Raw genomic sequence first — 18,754 nt, forward strand, 5'->3', positions numbered from 1 at the left:
CTTTCCCTATGCAGTGCGTGATCTGTTTCTACGAAGTAAAGCAGGCACAGTATTTACACTAGTATCACAGATTCATTTAACACTTATGTTAAATTACCGATTGGGTGTGAATGCGCCATAAACAGTTTTACTGATTCATCTATTTTTTGTTGTTTAACCTCATCTTTTAAAATGTGATAAATGCCAACCTACGCCATTCTTTTTAATAGTATTAAAAAGTTACAATTACATCAGTCAAACGTTGTCCAGTAGACCAATAGATAAAATCTAGTTATTTTATTGTCCTTTCAAATATGATTTTGTTTCATCTCATGCATCATCTTCTAAACCGTACAGTAATAAACTTAGCTGCAGCTTTAAAAGTGATGATGAGTGTTCATACAGAGGAACAGTCCATTTGCGCTTGTGGGGAACATTCTTCCGTTTATGTGACGATGTGCGGGGGTTTGAAGAAGACGGTGTTTTAGGAAAAGTTCTGGGAATATATTCACGGCTGTTTTTATAAGATGTGTAAAGCTGCTAGTTAAATAAAACACTGAAAGCACTTCAAAAGTTGTCGAAAGAAACGCATCCTCCCCGTCGAAACCATTCTATTTATAGCATCAGCAGTTGCGATGTGAAGATTGTTACACTGTAATTTCATAAGGGCGGAGGAAAATGTCTTAATTTTTCATTTAAACTGAAGGGAAGACCCTGTTTTACTAAGAGCCTGTTGATTACTCTGATATACAGGGATGTCGAGGAGGAGTCGGGATTTTTGCACACTTGGTAAATCAACCAACCCATCACTGGTAAGTTTCCTGCCAGAGTTTGAAGATGGTTTTTGATGATCACTGGCATTTATCAGCACTCAGAACCACACTCAAATGTGTCATTTCAGACATAAACCTTTCACGAATGTCAGTTTATACCCCTCGGAGCCAGGTTGGCATTGTTTAAGCATCATAGGTGTTTATTAAATGAGATAACTCCGAATTGAGTGACTAACGGAATACGTCATTACGCCGCGTTAAAAGTGACGTCATCACTGATGGAGCGAAGGGCGCAGAACACTTCAATTCAATTCAATTCAAATTTATTTGTATAACGCTATTCACGATACATATCGTTGCAAAGCAACTTTACAGCAAATTAAAGTTTTTACAATAGATTTAGTAGTAGCTTACTAATGATGACTATGTCAAGTTGATGTACATATGGCAGAGATGTATGGTAAAGATCAATTAATGACGTAATCAAACAAAGAAAGTAACAAACTTCTGAGTAACAGAGCATTTATAAGGAGAAAACTCAATTATAGCTTTACGTGTGAGTGGAAGTGATAAAATGATACAGTTAGAAAATACATTTTACTATTTGTAACATTAGAGACCATTAAATGGTCTGACTCCAAACCCATTTGGTTTAATAAAAGGCTTTAAACAATGTCATAAACAATACTGTTCTGTGTAAGCATAAAGGGAAATTAGAGCATCTAAAATTGTTTCTAAATATGAAAGGCATATGGTAGTCAATTTCTGTCACATAAGACAAAAAAAAAAGAAATCATGCTGTAGTAAATTATAATTAAAGTCAAAATGATGAAAATAAAATTGATGACATTAAAAAGTAAAAATTGACATATTAAGTCAAAATTATTATATTAAAAAGTAAAAATCAACGATTTTGAAATTACTTGCTGATTAAGAAAATGTAGTTAAAATACTGAAGAAAAAAACCTTTCCACTCGAGACAAAAAAATGTCATTCAGAACAACATGAGAGAATAAATGACCATTTTTAGTTTTGGATGAGCTCCGCCTATTGCATGCAACTAACTGTGATCTTAAGAGGTCAGTTTGAGGTCTTTCTCAAGGGTGTGTTTGGTTGAGAGGTGTCTCATAGTTCCTTTATGAAAGCGAGATCACTCAAATATCCAGGCCTGGTGGAATTAGGAAGGAAGTTCACTCCTTCCTCACATTGTGGGCCGCAGGAAGGGGTGGCCGTCACCCACTGACGGACTTTTCCTCCTGAATAGCACACATTGCCCTGCTTCGGGCCGGGCAAACACTTCTTTCGTTAGCCTAGCTGAGTTCTTCAAACTCTTCGCTCTGCTAGAGTTGTCTTTTTAGGTAAGAACATGTGTTTTTACGTATGTTTCTTTAATTGATACTTTAAGGTTTAAATGGTTATTTCACCATAGGTCTGTACGTAATAACATTGGGGCACTTACTTAAGAATCTTGCTAAATGGTTTTACACAGCCAGTCTATGCTGTTTGTTTGGCAAAAAATAAATATAAGTGCTTGTACATTATTTATTTATAGCTTTTTTGAGGTAGCTTAATAAGGAATTAAGCATGAATGTTTCTTCTGTACTAGAACCAAAGATACTTTTTGTATTTAAAGACACAATTGCAAGGCTAAAAATGATCTTTTACAATGAATAAATATATAAATGTCATCAACATTTAGACTTCTTACTAGAAACTTCATAGAGCTGTATTTAATTTTTATTTTTACTTTATTTTTAGACTATAATCAAAAATAACTTGGGTTTTAGAAGATTCAAGGCTTGTGTTGTGCAGAAAATAACAGCAATTATAACAAACCACACTGTCTGCGTCTAGACCATATCCTTTGCGATGCATCCCTTTATCCTAAATTAGCTCTCTGCGGAACTATTCCCAAACCACGAAAAAACTCATTTGAACTTTTCATCAGTACTTTTAGCTTCTTTATTTCATATAAAACATCAGAAGTCCTTATGTCTGTCATCTACCTAATGCTTAGGCCTGAATAACGATCAGGAATAACATCCTCCTCTCTCTCCTCAGGTGTAGCTGTTATCATGGCAACCAGTGCGGTCCCTAGCGACAACCTCCCGACGTACAAATTGGTGGTTGTGGGAGATGGAGGTGTGGGAAAGAGTGCTCTTACCATCCAATTTTTCCAAAAGATTTTTGTGCCAGATTACGATCCCACTATTGAAGACTCCTACTTGAAACACACAGAGATCGATGGCCAGTGGGCTATTTTGGATGGTACGGGCCAATAGCTAATTATGTGTAGTATTTTTCTGTATTATAAGCAATATTCATGCTTTTAGTGCTCATATGTGTATTTGCAGCCTTATCAGTAGGCCTGTATGAAGCTTTTAGCCTCATTACAGCTCAACAAAAATCATGGCTAATGGAAAACCCAGGCAAAACCTACTTCAGCAGATTTAAATGGTTTATAACTGGTTGAAGTCAGTCCAAGCTGGTTTAGGTTTGAGAAAAAGTAAATAATAATAATAAAAAAAAAAAAAAAATGTTAAATGATATATAATTTGACAATGTTTCATTCTGCTTTCTAAAGACTAGTTTATGTAAAAATACTCTGATGGTGGGTAGAAAATATATTATTTGTATATAGAAATGAATTCTATATCTTTATTTTTCATTGTATAATATGACCACAGTGTGACCCGGCCATTATCTTGTCCCCATTACCTTTGCTCCTTGCAGTTTTAGACACAGCAGGTCAAGAGGAATTCAGTGCCATGCGAGAGCAGTACATGAGGACCGGTGATGGTTTTCTCATTGTGTTCTCTGTGACGGACAAAGCCAGTTTTGAACACGTCGACCGCTTTCACCAGCTCATCCTACGAGTGAAAGACCGGTTAGAAATCACGTGTTCTTCGTACAAAACTCAAGTCCACAACTAATTTTTGACACCTCTGAATAGTCCTGTTTTTGTTTTTGTTTTTAACAAGTTTTGTGTCTCCACCAGGGAATCTTTCCCCATGGTTTTGGTGGCTAACAAAGTGGACCTGGTGCATCTGAGGAAAGTGACAAATGAACAGGGCTGTGAGATGGCCGCCAAACACAACGTGAGTCCAACCGCACTATTTTATGTAGGACTGACAACAATGGAATTTAACTGTCAGTGAGCCCACAATTTAGAGTGTTTGGGTGTGTTGACAGACAGTGGTTAAAGTGTTAGTTCACCCACAAATGAAAATTCTGTCATGATATACTCACCCTCATGCCATTCCAGACCAGTAAGAGGGGGGCCAGTTTCAGCCATCGGTTGTCAGTTTTGAAGCATCCATCCAAAACACATAAACATAACAACAAACATAAATACACTACTGTTCAAAAATATGAGGTTTGTAAGTTTTTATGCGTTTGGAAGAAGTCTATTTTTGATCAATTTAATGCATCCTTGCTAAAAAAAAGTACCAATTTCTTTGAAAAATAAAATCTTACTGATATTATACTGTAAAACTATATTCTTGTAATTATTCTGATCTTGTATACATAATCATTCATTATATTTATCAAAATATTTGAACATTTACAGTACTACAGTAAAGGAGAAGTTCACTTCCAGAATAAAGAATTCCTGATAATTTACTCACCCCCATCTCATGAACATCTTGGGTGACATGGGGCTGAGTAAATTATCAGGAAATTTTATTTTGGACGTGAAGTAATCCTTTAGGGTTTTTGAGGAAAATATTCCAGGACTTTTCTCCATATAGTGGACTTCAGTGGTGACCAATGGGTTAAAGGTCCAAATTGCAGGCTCTACATGATCCCATTCGAGGGATAAGGGTCTTATCTAGTGAAACAGTCATTTTCTTAAAAAGATTAAAATTTATATACTTTTTAACCACAAATGCTTGTTTGTGACTTCACGCATTACTAATTATGTGTGGTTAGTTCTGTGGACTTTGGTTGAACTGAAAGGAAATTTTCTCCTCCGACTTTAAAATTGTCCAACATTGTTGGTATTTGACTTTCTTCTTTGTTCACTTTGTACTGGGCCAGTACTTCCACTTAAGTCACGCATGAACTTTCTAACATGTAATGTGTGAGGTCAGGCTGGTGCAAGATGAGCATTTGTGGTTAAAATGTAAATACATTTTAATTGTTTTACGAAAATGACTGATCGTTTCGCTAAATAAGACCCTTATTCCTGAGCTGGGATTGTGTAGAGCCCTTTGAAGCTGCACTGAAACTGCAATTGGCCACCATAGAAATCCACTATATGGAGAAAAGTCCTGGAATGTTTTCCTCAAAAAATCTTAATTTCTTTTCGACTGAAGAAAGAAAGACATGAACATCTTGGATGACATGGGGGTGAGTAAATTATCAGGAAATGTTTATTCTGCAAGTGAACTAATCCTTTAAGATCTTACTTTATTAAGAAAGACTTAAAACGCTTACTTGAAATGTCAAATTTACATTTTAAAGTGTTTAAGCAACTTCTGCTTTTTTTAAAGACTGAAGGAAATTGTATGAGTGACTTCCTGCAGTAATCTCTATTTCTTAACTATTTCTTTAGATTACTTACATTGAAACAAGTGCCAAGGATCCTCCAATGAATGTGGACAAAGCCTTTCATGAACTAGTCAGAGTTATCAGGTAAATAAAACTCATGATCTCATATATGGGGTTTGTCTTTTTATAATAATGTACTAGGATGAGATATGTCAAAGATAAAACTGTTATCATGTACTTCTGCCTACCCAGACTTTTTTTGACATTGTAGGGGCAACTTTAAATGTGGTATTATTAGGGTTCAAATTCATAGCGCTCTTAGTGGGGGGGGCGCTGTTTGGGGATTTTCAGGTGTCTTGGATTTTTTCGAAAAACCCACTTTTGCGAACTAGTCTTATGTTTTTTGCCTGATTGGAACCAAAGAGTGCAGAAAGATTTTCTGGAGAGTGAATATCAATAATTATCAAAAAAAAAAGTTGAACTTTCGTGTCACCGTTGCAAAGGGATGCCAAAACGTTCAAAAGGGCCAGGGCCACTTTTAGTAAAATGCCTATAACTCCTGAACGGAATGAGATATCTCGACCAAAATCAGAACACTGATGTAAGAGCTCAATCTGAGGTCACGGGGGAAAACGCAGAGCTTTGCCACTTGGTGGCGCTATTAAAAAAATATAAAAATGTCTGAAACTGCAAAACAATTTGTCCCATCAACATGAAAATCGGTGTGCATGGTCTTGGTCCAAAGAGCCACAAGTGTCTACAAGGATTTTAGTGTATCTCAAATAATATGGCCGCCATTGGCCGACAAATTTTGAGCACCTGTTAGACAAGGTTAACGGAGGCTGATTGGAATGAAACTTGATGGGCCTGTTCGACTCACGGCCCCGGAGGTCTGAGAGGAATTTGAAAGAAATCAGCAACTGGGGGGGATATTGCATTTTTCAAGGGCGTGAATGATTGTATGTTGCGCGTTTTTTCGCACATACGCACAATATTCCTATCATACGATAGAACTCCTCATTCCGGACCACTTTGCCTCTAGAACCACTGCTGACAATTAAATTGTTTGTTAAATGACCGAGAAGATGTAAAAAAAACTACTTTTTAGAACTAGTCCTAGGTTTTTCACTCAATCTGAAAAAACACTGCAGTACAATTCTCTGGACTCTCTAGGCCAATAATTATCAAAAATGTCAAAAATTCCTGCCCATTTTTTTTCCCAGTTCCTATACAGTCTAAAGAAAAACTCAAAACTTCACAAAACCTGCTGAGCATATGTGACAGGTGATTCTAAACAAGCGTGCAAAATTTTAAGGGGATCGGACCACAGCTGGCGCTATAACAGTCATAAACATTAAAAAACATCAAAAATTACCTGGATTTGCCAAAAATGCTTTTTTTTATTTTATTTAGATGTGTACACCCTTTCTAAATAATATGTAATGTCTTTTTCCTTACATGCTAAAATGCCTTGAATGTGCTTGAACCCCGGTAATCGCTGCTTGTAGCTATATTTATAGGTTATGTTGACATTTCTCTTTGCTTTTTTAGACAGCAAGTTCCAGAGCGGAGTCTGAAAAAGAAGAAAAAGACGAAGTGGCGTGGAGACAGAGCCATGAGTTCTCACAAGCTTCACTGTGTCATATTGTGACTACCTCTCCTGTCGAAATCATCAGCATGTGGCGACATAAACTGCCGGAGAGGACTGACAAGAGATCTGCACTAATCAGTGGACCACAGACTTTATCAAAAGAGCTGGCATCAAGTCAGACTATCTCTTCCTGTCTCAGGGAAGCAAATTAGGTGAGTCAACCTATCACTGCTGCCAGACCAAGGAGGAGCAATCAGTACAATGCGTCCTATTTGAAGCACTGCCTGAAACGGCAAAAATCACAGCCAGTCAGAACATGTCTGATGTTTAATATACTAATATACTATAAATTTCAGACCAGCGAGATGGGGCAGAGCTACCCAGATAGATCTGTCCAAACCTAGATCTTCATTTACGCACCTACATCAAAATTGTTTGCAGCTTCCAAACCTTCATATAATTATGTGGATGATTGTTTTGCAGAGCTGTCTCAACATTTCAGTAGTTACAACAATTATGAAGGGATACTGTTGTTTAAACCTTCAAGGAAAACTAAAATCTGCCTTACAAATGCATATTTATTGGCACGTTTGAAGAAATATGTAGCTATAGTAGAATTTGTTTAAGGAAACTTAAGTGTCATGGAGTGTTTGATACGTCGTCAGTATGGCCTTTAACTGTTAAAGCACAAAATGTACTGACATGATTGAAGGGCCCATTGCACTAGCAAGACTTTTTGCACTTTCAGTATTTACTCATGGGCTTTGCCTTGTAATGTTAAAGGCTCATGTTTATGATTTTGTTGCACACATACAGTACAGTACAGGTGCTCTAAGCCATTATTATACATTTTTATAATAGTCAATAAGACAGAAAATGCCCTTACTACCTGACAGAAATCAATGAAATAGGTCCTGAGAAACCACGTGTCCCAGTGACAGCTCTGTTAACAGTAAAAAAAAAAAAAAAAAAAATACAAGCAAAAAAGAGAAGTAATCCCTGCTTTGAATCATTTTGCACTTTCAGATTTGCTGAAACTGTCTTCAGAGGGAGAGGTTTGTAAAGAAGGCATGTGACTGAAGTTAGCAAATTAAGTGGGGGTTTTTAAGAAATTAATATTTTTATTCAGCAAGGATGCATAAAATTGATTAAAAGTGACAGTAGAGAAATGTCTAATATTACAGAAAATACATATTTCAAATGCTTTTAACTGTATATTATATTTTTATATTATATTATATTATATACTATAATCAGTGCCGATAATGGTTGTGCTACTGTAAATTATATATATATATATATATATATATATATATATATATATTCGGTAGTACAACCATTATCAGCACTGATTATAATGAGAAATATTTCTTGAGCACCAAATCAGTATATTAGAATGATTTCTGAAAGATGATGTGACACTGATAACTGGAGTAAAGGCTATCATATGAATAAATTACACTTTAAAATATATATATAAATTTTTTACTGTATTTTTGATCAAATAAATGCACCCTTGGTGAACATAAGTGACGACTTCTTACAGATTCCAAACGTTTAAATAGTAATGTACCTTTTATTTTTCTCCATATGCTGCATGCAGCTGTGATTGAATGTTGCTAAGAGAGAGAAGTATAATTTTGCTGGATAGATGAGTTATATTTTATGCTTGATCAACCTTCAATATTCATTACTTTGTCAAACCTCCTGTGCCTCAGTTTCTTCTGCGTTGGACCAATTTATGTGCCTGTGCCAGTGAGATAATTAATTTCTAACCACTGGTTCCTCTAACTGTTCCCAAAGGACAAAAAAGCTGAGCCCATCTGCTGTTAAAAGCACGAGGGGCCCTAAGCCAAATGGCATGTTGTAATGTTCAATACCGCTTTACTCTGCTCAACACATAAATAAATCAATAAAGCAGTAAGGAACCATATCAAATCTTGCTGTTATCTGTTAAATTAGGAGTTTTTGGTTGATTTTGTTATTGTTGGGAAACTTCAGGTCTAATGAACTAGAGAGCTCAACATATCCACAATCTCTGTTAGAATTAGTTTCATGTTGACAGGAGATCATGGGTTTAAATTAACAGAAATTAATTTCCACAGTTGAACAGATGCTCTACAGTGTATTAGACGGTTTAAGTTTGCTTTAAATAGAAATCACAGCATTCTAACAATACATTCCATTTTGATGCTCTACAAAGATTGTTGTGACTTTGTTGTTATTCCCTTGGTTGGTCAATTGCATTAAACACTCCATAATTAGAATCCTGCTATCAGTGATGTCATCTGTACATGAGATCAGAGTTTATATCAATGTAATTCCATGTTGTTATATTTTGATATAATAGATCTGGACAAGGTTTGTTGAGCATTAATCATTGTTTACATGCGCTGCTTGTAAATGAGGAAGTGAGCTGTTTTCAAAGGTCATCATGGGTCTAATGGTTTTTATTCCGTTCGGTGGCTAAATTTGTTTTTCATTTGTTAATGAATGGAAGGATTGCATTTTGCATTACACGTCACTTGTTTTACAATGCTGATGTAAAAATATCATCTCTAAATATCTCCATGATAATGAACGTTTGTTCAGTTAGAGAAGCATGTCAGGTTGGTTATTGCTGTGCAACAAATCCTTTGTTTGTTTTTTTTTCACCCTGATAAGATTGCTTTAACATGCATGTCATTATGATAAAGCTGCTCTGCTTTGTTTCAAGTGACTCAGAGGTAAATTACATGCCAAGATGCCTTTGGGCGATTACGGTGGGTTTTTAAATAAATGATTCTGCATACACAATGTAGTTAAGTGGTGGATTTTAAAGGAAGACGATTTTCTTTCAAATACACTTATTTTAATAAGTACACACTGCTGGGTTCAGCCCGTTGAGTCATTTTATTGAGTTATTTTTAATATTTTTTACCCAGGTGCTGGGTAGTTTTTCTATTTTAACGCTGAGCTATTTTTTTCTACCCAACCCTTGGGTTGAGCCTGTCTCTGACGAAACAACCCAGCTGCTGAATTGCAGCAAAGACTGTACAGTCAGAGCGCAGGCTTTTTGAGTCCTCTACAAGAGAGACCAGTTCTCAGCGCTGCCGATTTGTTGCACTTCTTCAGCAAAATAAAGGTTTGTATACATTTTATTTCACTTATAAAGTCTTTACTGTGTTGTAAATTGTATTATTTTATGCATCGCAACATAAGGTCAAGATGTCAGTCAGCAGCGGTTGTTTCACAGGATGGAAACGCCTTTTGCCTTGCATAAAATAAATGGATTTTATTTGTTATAGTATTGAGTTTAATTTAGATTGATATTAAAATATGTTCTCTAATCTCAGTACCGTTTGTTTATGGGCAGGTTTTGGAGTCATTCACGGCATCTTTCAGCTACGAGTGAAATGCTAGGCCGAGGTCTGAAGTTCTCAGTTACCCCGCCGAACAGCAGCCCTTCACCGGCTCAGATTTTGGCAACACACGAGAATTAGCGCTATTTTGGTAAAAAACAATTACAGAGAACGGTTGAAGACACCAAAATTAAAATGCTACTTTTAAATGTTACATTTTTTTATGTCTTAAATGCTTGTTAAATGATTTTGTAAATGTATGTAATATTGTAAATGCTGTATTCTCCCAAATAAATGCAATTTGTCTGTATTTTGTCCATGTGTTCTTGCTTAATAATAAATGTTCATCTTTTGATTATTGCTGTTGCCTCTAGTAAACACATTGGGTGTGTGTTTTTTACAAGTACCAGGCCAATTTAAGTCAGCAATATAATAATTTTTAAACAATAGTTGACTTGAATAAAATAACCCAGCATGTATGGTAAAAACATTTAACCCACCCAGCTGGGTCAAAATAACCCAGCATGTTTTCGGTCCAATATTTACCCAGCGCTGGGTTGTCAGATAACCCAAATTGGATTGTTTTTAACCCACCATTTTTTAGAGTGCATATTTTAATAATTAGTTACATAAGCTGATATAATTTTACATCTGTAGTAAATGTTCAATGATAATTAAACTTTCTGGATACACAATGCAACACTGGATAGAAAAAGACACCTGGATACACTCGCCTACACCAGTAGATGGCAATAAAGCACAGATATTTGCAGAAGCTCATTTTGGATTTTCCTGATATTCCTAATCCTAAATAATCAGTATTTAAAATAATCACTTTCCTCTAAGACCAATAACACTGTAGCATAATAATGTCAAAATATATATGACAAACATAATAATGTTTTTATCTTTTGTTGTGTAATGCTGAAATCATTTCTTTTGGCCATTTTTGTTGACAGAAAATCAGAAAATGATAGATATAAGAAAAATGAACAGGATCAGAAGATGATGGAAGTTGGACTTTATCTTGTGTCGTCCACATTTTTGTATTGTGTATTGTATACATGCTAGTATTTGACTGTTTTAGCATCGAGATTATAAATCAGATTTTACAGTGTAATATGTCTTTTGCTATGACTTACAGATTTGGTATTCATGAATGGTAATGAAAAATGAGAATTTGAGTATTTTGACATCACAGTGAATTAATATTGTATCTTATCTCTTGCCCTCCCAAAATAATGAGGCTTCAAAGCAACTTTCTGGCTCTTCATTTAACACAGCTCCTTTGAGTATTCCCACCGTGCTCTGAGTCTGGCTCTAACATCCATCATCAAACACCAAGTGTCAGCAAAATATAGATTATGCAATAAAATGTGGAATTTTAAAAAGCTCAGCATTTGATTTCTGCTTAAATGAAGCTCTAAAATAACTTGATTCTGCAAGTTTGTGGGCTCAACTTGTACAATCACCAGCTGCTGCTACTTAGCACTTAGAAAATTGTTCAAATATAATTGATTCGATGCTTGCCTTGCAAAGCCATTAATTGTGCACTGACTGGTATCGAGCGGCATTCGGCTAGTCATGTGATCTCAACTGGTCGGGCCCCTGTGGTGGCCTGCTCCATGCAAAATAACACAGATTTAAAGGGTTAGTTTACTCAAAAATGACAATTCTGTCATCATTTAACACAAAAGAAGATATTTTGAAGAATGTCGGAAACCAAACAGTTGACGGTAGCCACTGAAAGTGAAAGTCAGTCGTGACGTATTGTCAAGTATGGTCCCCCATACCCGAAATTGGTGCTCTGCATTTAACCCATCACAAGTGCACACACACAGCAGTGAGAAGTAAACAAACACACACACACACTGTGAACACACACCTGGAGCAGTGGGCAGCCATTTCGCCAGCACCCGAGGAGCAATTGGAGGTTCACAAAGGGCAAAGGAGCAAAAGGAAACCAACGACCTTTGGGCTACAAGCCCGACTCTCTAACCATTAGGCCACGACTGCCCCGATACTTTCTATACTAAATTCCATAGTATAGAAGAAAAAAAAAAGATTTCAACATTGTCCATCATTTTGACGGACAGGGTCATAAAAATTCTGTCATAATGTATAATTACCCATCATTATAATTTTCCTATTTCAATTAGAATAATACGTTTAATTGATTTTATTTTTGTTCACATTTTCATTTTTAATCATGAACCTACAGGACGACAGCACAGTGTTTAAAAACAATAAAATACGCTAGGGCTGGGTAAACAAAAACAAAAAAATCGATTTATAAATCACAGTCGATCTTTTGGTCTATGCTGTTTTCAGTTGATGAATGAACAGTGCATAGTGCGTCTTCCTTCCAATAAATAGCAATAGGTTCAGCTTTGTTTTACTGTTGTTGATATAAAACAAAGTCTCAGATTTCATTAGGAAATTCAAGCAGTAAATACCATTTTGGCACTCTTTAATGTGGCGTGATAGATGATTCAAAATACACTACAAAGAGCATAAGTACATATAGTGTGATCACATCATTTAGGATGCGAGAAGACCCACGTGCTTGGGAAGTAACAGCTCTGAAAAAGAGAAAAAACACTTAAAGCTCAAGAAAGAAGTGTGTTAATGTCTTTTCTTATCTTTTTTTAATCACATGGCTCATTAAAACTCCAGACATTTACGCATACTAACAGGAAGGTCACGCTCAGCTCCTACTGTTCTGTGGATTCTGTGAGAGCACACACAACCAGTACAGGCTTTCAGAAGCAGCCCCTTAAAATGAATGCTTTTGTTGTAATTTTCCTCCTTTTATATTCTTCACATTTTGTACCCATCTCATCTTGAATACCTTGACATCCTTTCAATTCAGAATTTCACATGCTATGAATAGATGCACGTGTGTCTTTCCAGTAATGCTTGTAAAAGCTGTCTACAGTTTACTTCAGAATGCATTCTTTTGTTTACTGCTCTTGTTGACATTTGACTTATACTGATAACAAGACCATTTAAATTTTAGAGTCAAAAAAAAAAAAGGTCCATTCAAGGTCACATAGCATACGCATCCTGCAAGACGATCTATACAAATATAGAAGAAAAAAAAAAATAGTATGTGTGTGTGCTTGTGTGGATTTTTGATGTGTGAGATTTTGTGTGTGATGACATTTTTCATGTTCAGTGAAAAAGCTGGATATGACTTGGACTTGCTAGCAGTTAACGGTTAGGCTAGTAGACAATTCACTGTGACCTTGAGTGTTCTGAGAATTTTTCCCATTAAAATTCTCAAATACTGAGAAGTTTATTATGTCACAAGGTATATCTCAGGTTATGGTGGAAAAAAAAACGTTTATATGAGAGAAAAGGCCAAATTAGTGACATTTCGGTTTGGCGATTAGTGTTATTCTGGTTTGATTTTTAGGAGGGGAACAGGAAATTTAAAAAAATATCTCTTCATTAAAACTAAAATGACAGATAAAAGGAAAAAACAACAACAAAAAGAGAATTCATAGTGCACAGAAGAGCTTACTGAAAATAAGAAAATAAAATAGAAAAGAAAAGAAAAGTGCAGACAAGTGTTGGGTACGTTACTCTAAAAAAGTTATTAATAGTTGCTAATTACATTTTCAACAGTGTAATTAGATTACTGTACAAATTACTCTCTCCAAAAAGTATTTAATTACTTATTACAAGGGTAGACAATAAGGATAGACATGGTTATTGTAATTTATTCAAATAAATAATAGATAAATAGAACTACATAAATTATTTTGGTCACATTTTAGATTAGGATCCAATTCTCACTATCAACTAACTAACATTCATGAAAACAGCATAGACCAAAAGATCGATTGTGATTTAAAAATCGATGTTGGTTCATTAAAATGAGAATCTATTAAAATTGAGAAATCGATTTTTTTGTTTGTTTGTTTGTTTACCCAGCCCTAGCGTATTCTGTTGTTTTTAAACACTGTGCTGTTGTCCAGTAGGTTCATGATTACAAATGAAAACGTGAACAAAAATAAAGGCAATTAAATGTGTTCTAAGTAAAATTTGAAAATTAAAATGACGGTAATAATAGATGATGACGGAATTTTTACGACCCCGTTAATGTTAAAGTCTAGCGCAACCTCTGTGCCCGACATATGGCGCAGTTGCGCTTCGGGTGTCCCGAGATCGAATCCCGCCTCGTGGACCTTTTCCGTTCCAGTTCCTCTCTCTCCCACTAGGTTCCTGTCGTAACTCCACTGTCCTGTCAATGAAAAATGCTAAAAGTTTTTAACCGCAGCTGGCACTGCATGCTTTAGAAACAGCCATACTCTTGCTTCCAATTCCTTACACACACTTGAACCTAAAATAATCATTCATAAAGTTCAAAAAGGTTGAGAGTGCAAGGGTTTAGGGTGCGATTTGGGACAGGGCCTGAGTGTGCGGTTACAAAGTAGATTAGAGCGCCATCTGCTGTTCGATACTAAGCTCAGAATCGATTGCAGAGACAATCATGATGTATTCAGAATCAATACATGATTTGCGATGCATCAATTTTTCATCACAGTCCTACGTTTAATAGCTTTGCAAGATAAATGAGATGGTTCTTTTAAGTGGGTCAGTTCCTTAGTCATTCTCAGTCATGGAACTGCAAATCATTCATTTTTGTCATGTCTGACTTCAGGAAAGTCTTAATAAAGACTCATTAGATCCAAATCTATGTGGTTTTTTGGTTGTTCATATAACAGTGTTAAAATACACACCATAAGTTGTCAGTGGTAGCCTATTTTAAATAAATAAGAATTAATTGTTTATGATGCCAGCATTTGACAAGAGAATTGCATTTGTGTTTTCAAAATATTTCATCATCAAATTCAAAAGCAACGTTACGAGCAATTATAACTGGCAACATTGAATTTCTCACCATCCAACCTATGATGACAGAGTAGTAGTGGCATCATAATGAATGAAGAATAATGTACAGTAGTTCTATAGTTTGTAAGCATATGTAGGTGGAGAAGAAGCGGTTACAAAGAAATTACCTTTACATTCTTTATAGATGCACACACACACACTGTTTCTCTGGAAAAAAGCGCCTCTGTTGTTCACAAGCAATTCCTGAAATTTGAAAAGAGGTTATGGAATGTCATTCCTTCTTCACTTCACAATAGAAAAAGAGACAATAGACTAAATTGTCCATCCAGATAAAAACACTTCCAGAAAAAAAAAACAAGATCTTAAGGTGGAAAAAAAAACACTGACTGAAATGAAAGAGATTGAATGGAGAGGTGATGAATAGATGAACACTCACTACACTCCTGGCACCATTCGCTCTTGTGATTCACATTTAAAAGCAGTTGCAGCTGCTGTGTCATAACACTGACAAAAGGCATAATTGTCATTTGCAACAAAGCTACGCAGATGCCAGCCCAAAGACTCATCTGTGTTTATGTATGTGTTGTAAACTATTTTTTGCACTTTAAAGAACATGGTGAAATTCACCTTAACCACAAGTGGCTAAAACACCCTGTTATTAAATAATACAAGTGTGAATTAAATTAGACCAGAATAAACTCAAAACACATGCTTTGATTGATGGGAAATTATTACTTCGTATGCATTAACATAGTATTGAACAGAATTAAGTGAACATGCATTGCTTACTATTTTTCTATATCTAATAGAGTCCAAAGAGACTTGTCACAAGCTCCCTTACACCTGCAAGAAGTTGTGGTTAATATGACATGACATTTGGAACAACACAAGTGTTTACACACTGACTAATTAAATACAAGGCACAGGTGTGGAAGGACAGGAAATAACCAAGGCAGGTTGTAATTGCATTATGGCACACTACTGCTTCCATTTCTGCAGCATGTATATGTGTATTGTATGCTAATTTTCAGTATGTATGCTAGAATAACCAGACGACCCTCTATATTTGCTAAATTAAATGCATTCCGGTAGCTCATTGCACTAGCAGCATTAAGGTCATGGGTTCGACACTCAGGAAATATATGAACTGATGAAATGCTTTAAATAAAAACATTGACCAAATGCATAAATGTATAATGTGTAGTACACAAGCCCAAACTGAATGAATTATATCCACTATACTGGCTGGCAGAAGAAAGTCTGTATCATAGGGCATCATTGGAGCTGGAGAAACCTGAATTTTGTATTTTGAACAGCATACTGCCATACAACTTTTACTTTTTCCACAGTATGTAATATGTGGTATGCAAATTTTATTTTTAGCATTTAAATTTTGAAATTTGATCAGACTTTAAATGTTTTATACCAAATTGTATTAACCTTGTATGAAATAATCATACATAAATAAAACACAAAAAAAAAACACCTCAGTTTTGGCCAAGTCTAAGGATACAGATGAAATTCTGATAGCTTGTAATGTAAATCAATATACAATGTAATCCAATGGAATAATGCACAAATAATAAATGTGCTTTAAAAGTCTGATTGTAAACGGTTGTAAACGATCCCAGTTGTTATCTAGCAAAACAACTGGTTATTTTCATGAAAATAATACAATTTATATACTTTTTAATGTTATAATGTTAATGTTATATTGTCTTACTCTGCCTGAACTGGTTTTTTCCGGTTCATGACAGTTAGGGTATGTCGAAAAATTCCCATCTCATGTTCTCCCTCAAATTCAAAATCACCCTATATCGCTATTTCACCTTTTTTGTTAAGGGTGTTTGATCTTTGCATGCTCACTTTGCAAAGACTGGGTCGGTACTTCTGCAGCGATGTAGGATGATTTTAAAATGATTTTTGAAGTTGAGGGAGAAAATACGATTTGAGTTTTTCGACATACCCTAACTGTCTTGAGCCACAATCTACAGGCTATTTTCTGTCCTGTTTTTAAACCCCCTCATCAGAAAGCTCTGTTTGAACAAGCGTGACGGATTGTAAACTCGAAAGTAAACGCCCACTGCTGTGATTGGCTAACAGTCGTGTATATTTAATATCTCACTGAGTGCAACCGCTTTACGTAATCAAAACGATGGCATAGTACAGTGATCTCTTGTATGTCAAAATATTTTGGTTTCTCAGTTCATGACTTTATTAATGTCTTTCTTTGCATTCATTCTTTTTACATGCTTTTTTAATGGTAAAAAGTAAAGTTCTGTGTAGTATGGTAGTATTTCATTTGGAATATTAGCCCTGGAGTCATGGCTTTAGTTGATTTTATGACTTTCTTGCAGTCAGAGAGGCAGTGGGAGGGATGAAATTAAGCACTATCATGAACAAGATTCAAAACCTCTCTCTGGTGTAACTGGCATCCCATGCCATATTGGTACTCACTGACTACTCTAGGCAATGTCTCCAGCTGTTTTCAGGCACTGTTGACATTGCTGGTTAAGCTGGATTGCCTCAAGAGGAGACTGTATTACGGACAGGATCTGCTGAAGAACTTCATGCCCTTCAGCTGTGACTCTCTAATGTGACAATGTTGTACAAATTCTGATGAAACTCTGAGCTGGCCACATGGGATATCAGCTAGATTCTGCTGAGGACACTGATTTGAAAATTAACCAGTAACTCACCAGGTACCACTCAGCAGAAGCACATTCTGCAAACATTTCATGCACAATGCTGAATTGTTTCTAGAATAATAATAATAAAAAAAAAACTGGCAGTTGCTGGAGGGGGCTGATGGATAACAAGGGCGCTTGACACAACGGACACATCTCTTTTCTCTGAAATGCCCTAAACTGAGGGGAAAAAAACATTCAAGTTGCTTTTCTCCTACTTGGCTTTCTATGTGCATTGTTGAGCCCCCAAACAACATCATTACTATTGCGCTCTGCTGCAAACATTATTAATGAAGTGTCAGTCAAGTAAAGTGTCAGTTCGCTACAAGCATAAAAGCTGTGTGTTCCCAAAGTCCCTTGTGGAAAAACCTGCCTTCTGCCTCCTCAGCATGTTAACAGTAACATCCCCCCCTTAACATATAGGTGGGATCAACAGTTGTCTAGTCATGCAGAGATAATTGCTGCATCTGCTCTCAGTCTTCAAGCATATTAACAGTGTCAGGTGTTCAAAAAACAACATGTTTGACACTTTTTTCTTGAAATTCACAATGTATGATAAATGCCTGCAAAACATCACTAATTATTGGGAAAAAAATTCTGCAGAAAAACTAGCCATCATAATGCTATAGTGTTGTTGGTGGTTTTCAGGGTAATGCTATTCCATCGCTAAAGTGTTCTGTGGGGTTTGAGTGAGTTGTTATGTGGTTACAAGGGTATTTTGGGTGGATTTCAAGAATTTAAAAGTGGTTCTGAGTAGTTTTTGATGAATTGTCCTATGGTGTTCTGAGTGGTTGCAAGGTCACTGCTATGCCATTGCAAAAATAATCTAAGGGGTTTTTAACATGTTGCTATCTGGTTGTTATGGTGTTCTGAAAAGGTTTTGAAGTTTTGAGGTTGCTGTGCGGGTACGAAATACACAAATCAAGTACTTGAGTAAAGGTACAAATACCTTCATAAAATATTACTCCAGTAAAAGTATTACGTACTCCTTTTTTGTTTTACTCAAGTAAAAATACATAAGTATTTGAT

At 35.8% G+C, this 18,754-nt stretch overlaps 1 protein-coding gene across 2 annotated transcripts; it reads left to right on the forward strand.

Moving 5' to 3' along the window:
- The first annotated feature begins 595 nt into the window (after window positions 1-595).
- mrasa (muscle RAS oncogene homolog a) lies at window positions 596-8,844 on the forward strand. 2 transcript variants are annotated; one of them, XM_051119123.1, is made up of 6 exons: window positions 596-791; window positions 2,814-3,020; window positions 3,486-3,639; window positions 3,751-3,850; window positions 5,311-5,390; window positions 6,798-8,844. In XM_051119123.1, exons 2-6 carry the CDS (start codon window positions 2,828-2,830, stop codon window positions 6,895-6,897), a joined length of 627 nt encoding a protein of 208 aa, XP_050975080.1. In that variant the 5' UTR covers window positions 596-791; window positions 2,814-2,827; the 3' UTR covers window positions 6,898-8,844. The 2 variants fall into 2 exon arrangements, with proteins under 2 accessions (XP_050975080.1, XP_050975081.1); XM_051119124.1 differs by lacking the exon at window positions 596-791 and adding an exon at window positions 1,947-2,110.
- Window positions 8,845-18,754: the final 9,910 nt, after the last annotated feature.

This window comes from Labeo rohita, chromosome 9, assembly GCF_022985175.1.
Source record: "Labeo rohita strain BAU-BD-2019 chromosome 9, IGBB_LRoh.1.0, whole genome shotgun sequence".
Taxonomy (NCBI): domain Eukaryota; kingdom Metazoa; phylum Chordata; class Actinopteri; order Cypriniformes; family Cyprinidae; genus Labeo; species Labeo rohita.

Bases quoted from the DNA above. Each gene is read 5' to 3' on its own strand.
- mrasa (XM_051119123.1), top strand. From the start codon at position 2,828: ATGGCAACCAGTGCGGTCCCTAGCGACAACCTCCCGACGTACAAATTG. The intron at 3,021-3,485 runs GTACGGGCCAAT...TGCTCCTTGCAG, and splicing joins CCAGTGGGCTATTTTGGATG to TTTTAGACACAGCAGGTCAA. The intron at 5,391-6,797 runs GTAAATAAAACT...TTGCTTTTTTAG, and splicing joins GAACTAGTCAGAGTTATCAG to ACAGCAAGTTCCAGAGCGGA.